Genomic DNA, 4,918 nt, shown 5'->3' with positions numbered 1-4,918 from the left:
AAATTTATCGAAATTTTTCAACCGCTATATTTTTGCCTAGACCACACTTTAGGCATGAGGGATATGGTGTTTCCGACTATTTGGGCCAAACCCTTTCCAACGGTACCTAACATGCCGGGGCCCAAATAGTGCCCTGAGAAAATAGCATACTTACTGTATATATACTCGTGACGCAAAAACTGGCATTTTTGATATTTGGCTTGAAATGCATAGTCAATGGTGCGTCACTTGTCGGACTACCGTCCTCCGTGATATACGATATTGGTAATTAATTTTTTAATTGTCAAGAATGAATTACCAATATCGTATTGTCATGATTCATTTTTGTTTGACTTGAATTAAAATACCACATCTATTCAAAATTGTTCACATACATACACGCACATTCGGTTTGTGTTGAAAACGACACATTTGTGCAATGTTAGTCAATAGCTTTGTATTCTATTTAATACAACATTCTTGATGCTTTTCCTATTCCAGATTCTGTTTGATACAGGCCGGAAAATTATTTTTACTATGAGGTGTCTAGAATTCGAAATATTTATCATTTAAAATAAAAAACATGATCGATTGAAATGTCAGAACGTCAAATATGGCAACACATCGTACCATATAAACTTGATGACAAAAACATGACCAGAACTAAAAAATTTTTATTTATTAAAATGAAAAAAATTAGAAAGGGTTCAAAAGTAAAAAAGGAGACTATTTTAATTCATTTTTATATCTAATATGAATTAGTGGCGCAATGTATTGTATTTAATACATTTAACAAATCCCACCACTGGTGGCGTATTGGTTTCTCATTTTTGACGTTTCAGTACCAAAGGCCGCAGTCTGCGAAAAACTGGAAAAATTGACTATTTTCTCGACATTTTGCCTTATAGCTCCCACCAGATGTAATTTTTGGGTATAGTTTTTTGCTAGTTTGCACCTAAAATTTAACGCCAAATATTTTCTTAATACATACCAAGGCTATAAAACCATCACTAATGGGAGAAAAATGGCATTTGTTCAATACCACTTTGCATTTCAATACTGGTGGAAAGGTAAAACGCCGAATTTGATATTTAAAAAATTTGAGCCAATTTTAATATTCTGAGAACGCAGCTGTTCTTAGATTTGGCCCTCTTAAACGCCTGATTTGTCCGGCTTCTGTGCCAGACAATAAAAACCATCGGGAGAACTGTGTAGCAAATTTGATAGTTATAGATTTACCGTTTCAAAACATTCAGAGGAGATTTAAAACGAAAAATGAGCATCATAGCGCAAACTTATTACTGTCGCACCATGAACGATAAAATTGGACGAAATCAGTTTCATCAATGACCAAATAAGATTTCTGACTTTCTCTCTTTGTGCTTTTCGTAACAATTTCGAAACCATTATGTAGAAGGAAGATGCTCTTATGAGTGCTTTTGTGAAAATTTCACAATGCTTAGAAATTAAAACTATGTTTTCGATTCGGATTTTCTGCTCGAAATTTACATTATTGTAGATCCGTGGCATTATAGGCGATTGAATTTCCTTATTTATGTGCCAGATTTTCTCACATGAGCATTTTCCATCTAAACAAAGGAAACCACATCAAGGATGTTCAGTGTCCACATACCTGCAAACTGGAATCAGCTATTTGCTTCAGACCGATTGATAAGCTTTTCAATTTTGCTGGCGTGAGCGAAAGACGTGACAGCAACGGCTTACTAAGCCCAGATTTAGTTGCTTCTTCCAAATCCTTAGCATTTGCCTCGAGAATTTGTGATTGTTTCGTTATTAGTAAATCAGCAAGAGTATTTACACTCGATGCTCGTTCTTCTGGAGTTAGCGACTGTAACGTTCTACTCCCACTGCGTGCTACAAAAAAAGAAGATGAATAAAGTGATTTCATTTACGTAAAATAACTATTGGACAATTTCACATATCGCCGAAGAGAGTTGTTAGTAACAACTTGTTACCAACGAGGAAAAAAAAAATCAAAAAGAAAGCTTGCGTAAATCACAAAAAAACAGCCCTTATGCTTACCATTTTCAGCCAGCATGTCGACAGAATGTCCACCTGCGGCGGTTTCCGTGAAAAAGGTACCAACTTTCCGTCCGGCGATAATTGTTTTAATCGCTTTATCTTGTGTTCCATTGCAAATGACAACACTTACGCCACGATCCAATGCCCATGTTGCAGCATTCACCTTTGAATCCATCCCGCCTGTTCCGACCTTGATATATTTTTATCGTCAGAGAAAAAAACGAGAAAATAAACAAACACACATAAATAACTCGTACAAAACGTTATCACTGATTGTGAAAAACAGTGACAAATGCTTGTTTTTTGTATAATATTCTAGAAGAATGTATATTAGGGTGTTTTTGCCATCAAATAATCAAGAAATGGTAGTTCTGGATTGAAAGAGTGAACAATTCTGAGTCGATTGCATGTATTTTTACTTTAAAATAATCAAAGATGCCACTTCCCGAGATCAAAACAGAAAATCATAGAATTTTGAGGTTACATCACTATTCGCTGAAACTAATCTGATAATTTCCATTTTTTTCGATTCAATCTCACTGCCAGAGACGAGTTCTCAATGCAAACATTTATTATAACGAATGATATTCACACTTCCCGAAGCAAAAAAAAATGTCTAATTTGAATTGTCTAATGTTTTCGGAACGCTACCCAGCATCTGCCAAATTCAAACATTTGAAATGACAACCATTCCAACTACTATGTGCCGAACGAACCGTATAAACAAATTTCTAACAAGAACTTCGATTTGTGTATGTGTTTCACATTAGGAGCGTGATTTTGGCACGAACTTCTCTTTCATCGCATACAACGCAACACAACACAACAGACTCATTTGTTATTGTTATGTTTGTTGCATTTGTTTATTTGATTCCGTTATCCGAGCATGTATTGAGTTTCTATATCGGAACCGATTAAACATGAATTTCATCACGAAATGAGTAGAGTTGTTGCGGTACGGTATTTATGTCAAAACCATATTCAGCTGTCAAACGGGGGCCGGTTGATTCATATCGATCTTAGCATTTGAAAAGGCAAGTCATTTGTTGTGAATACTGTTCGATTTATAGGGATTGTTTTATTCGTTTTTTGTTCAAATTAAGTAATTTAGTTAGTGTTTTTAGGTAGAAAATACATGATATCGAATTAGTTTTCCTCATTTTGATTTTTCGTTTGGTGGAGATTGTACACAAAGTGGCTAACATTTTACCGTGCTTGCGATTTGTGTTCCGAAAACAATCAATCCAATTGTTTAAATGTCGAACAAATTACGACCTGCCTATAAAAATGAACATATAATATGATGAAATTTGCTCTTTTTTGTGAATCTCAATCATCTAATCAATTTCTCATGAATTTGTTCATTTTTTGTTTGTTTAATAGTTTTTCATCATGGCCCGTGGAGCCCGTGGATCTCGCGGTGGAAGCGATGACAGATTCACAACAGTGAAACTAGCTCTACGAACAATCATCCAGAAACCGTATCGGCTGATTTTGACAACAGTGATTGGGGAAATGAGCATCATGGCAACGCTAATCTCACTCCTGGCATCGCTCTATTTTCTATATCGACGCTATGCCTTCTTACGTCAACGCCAACTGGTGCAAGAACAAATACTACAAGCACAACGTACGTCAAATTCAAAAGCTTGTATACAAATATATACATGTGTCAATTGCTTATTGAGCGATTTTCTGTTCTCAAGAAATATTTTGAGTTTATTTTTATTAAAAAGCGCGAATATTTTTTTTTTTCAATGCAAGAATTTAATCTTGTTATTTTAAAACGTAAAATCAAACATTTTTCTCGTGTTTTTGCGTGTTTTTGTCAACACAAGAGTAACTTAAGAATTGCGAACAAATGTCAGTTTATTTGTTGACGTTCCACGTTCCGATTGTTTCAATGACAACATGAAGTGACATTTGTCGCAGTTATTCATGTTGATGAAAACACGTGAAAACACAAAAATTTCATTTAATTTTATATTTTCTAAAATATTAGAATATTGTTTTTTATTGAAACATTTTTTTTGAGTTTTTCTCTTCAAGTGATTGCTATATTTATACAAACGTGGTATTTCATTGTGTGGTTTGTGTTTGTTTTGGTTTGTTTATTGGTTGATTCATGTCGACACAATGATTCTAATAGTGATATGCTGTGCAATTGAGGCTTGAAATATTTTTTTTTTCTCATTTGGAAAAAATATCAATGGAATAAGAGAGATATCAGTGTAATGCAAGCAGATTTTTATGTTTTTATGTGAAAGAACTACTATTCAAAACAGTCAATAACAGTATACCCAACCTGTAAGCGTCTGAATGCTATTGGTATACAACGGTTCTATTACATGTTCTTGCACCAGTTGGTGCTTCTGGGCTCATTTATATGAGAACTGTCAAGAAGGCGCAGTGTCGATGCAATGTTACTACGATTTCAAATTGTGATACTTATTTGATTGATTATAACATTAATACAAATACTGTCAAACATAGAGTTACCGAATATTTTAAAAGAAGCAGAATTTGGAGAGAGTAAAATGAAATATTTAAAATATCAAATTGTAAATATATTAAATATAAAATTTCTCTGGCGAAGAAACGCTGTACGGTGCAGAATAATAATAATAATAAAATCACACGTCATCTACATCTACTGTGCATACATTCCACCAAATTCACCGCAAACAGTCTACGATTCACATTTAACAGCCATGCACAAAATCGCTACCGATCCTGCAGATGTTGTTATTTTTGTTGGTGATTTTAATCTGCCACATGTTGAATGGTCAATCAATAGCGACGATGACAACATCATAATTCCGACTAAATTTGCAGCGGAGTACACGGCAACTTTCATCCAGGGACTCATGAGCATGGGAGTTCATCAGGTAAATCA

The 4,918-nt window shown here is 34.5% G+C and overlaps 1 protein-coding gene across 1 annotated transcript; it reads right to left on the bottom strand.

Annotated features, from left to right (window-relative positions):
* Positions 1-1,114: 1,114 nt before the first annotated feature.
* Positions 1,115-2,238, bottom strand: LOC129572309 (delta-1-pyrroline-5-carboxylate synthase-like). Its single transcript, XM_055452254.1, has 2 exons — positions 2,023-2,238; positions 1,115-1,854 (listed from the first exon to the last, which is right to left on the bottom strand). Exons 1-2 carry the CDS (start codon positions 2,195-2,197, stop codon positions 1,598-1,600), a joined length of 432 nt encoding a protein of 143 aa, XP_055308229.1. The 5' UTR covers positions 2,198-2,238; the 3' UTR covers positions 1,115-1,597.
* Positions 2,239-4,918: the final 2,680 nt, after the last annotated feature.

The sequence above is a fragment of the Sitodiplosis mosellana genome, unplaced genomic scaffold (assembly GCF_009176505.1).
Source record: "Sitodiplosis mosellana isolate CC-2019 unplaced genomic scaffold, AAFC_SMos_1.0 Smas_scaffold_4707, whole genome shotgun sequence".
NCBI lineage: Eukaryota > Metazoa > Arthropoda > Insecta > Diptera > Cecidomyiidae > Sitodiplosis > Sitodiplosis mosellana.
This window is presented reverse-complemented; position numbering and strand designations above follow the sequence as displayed.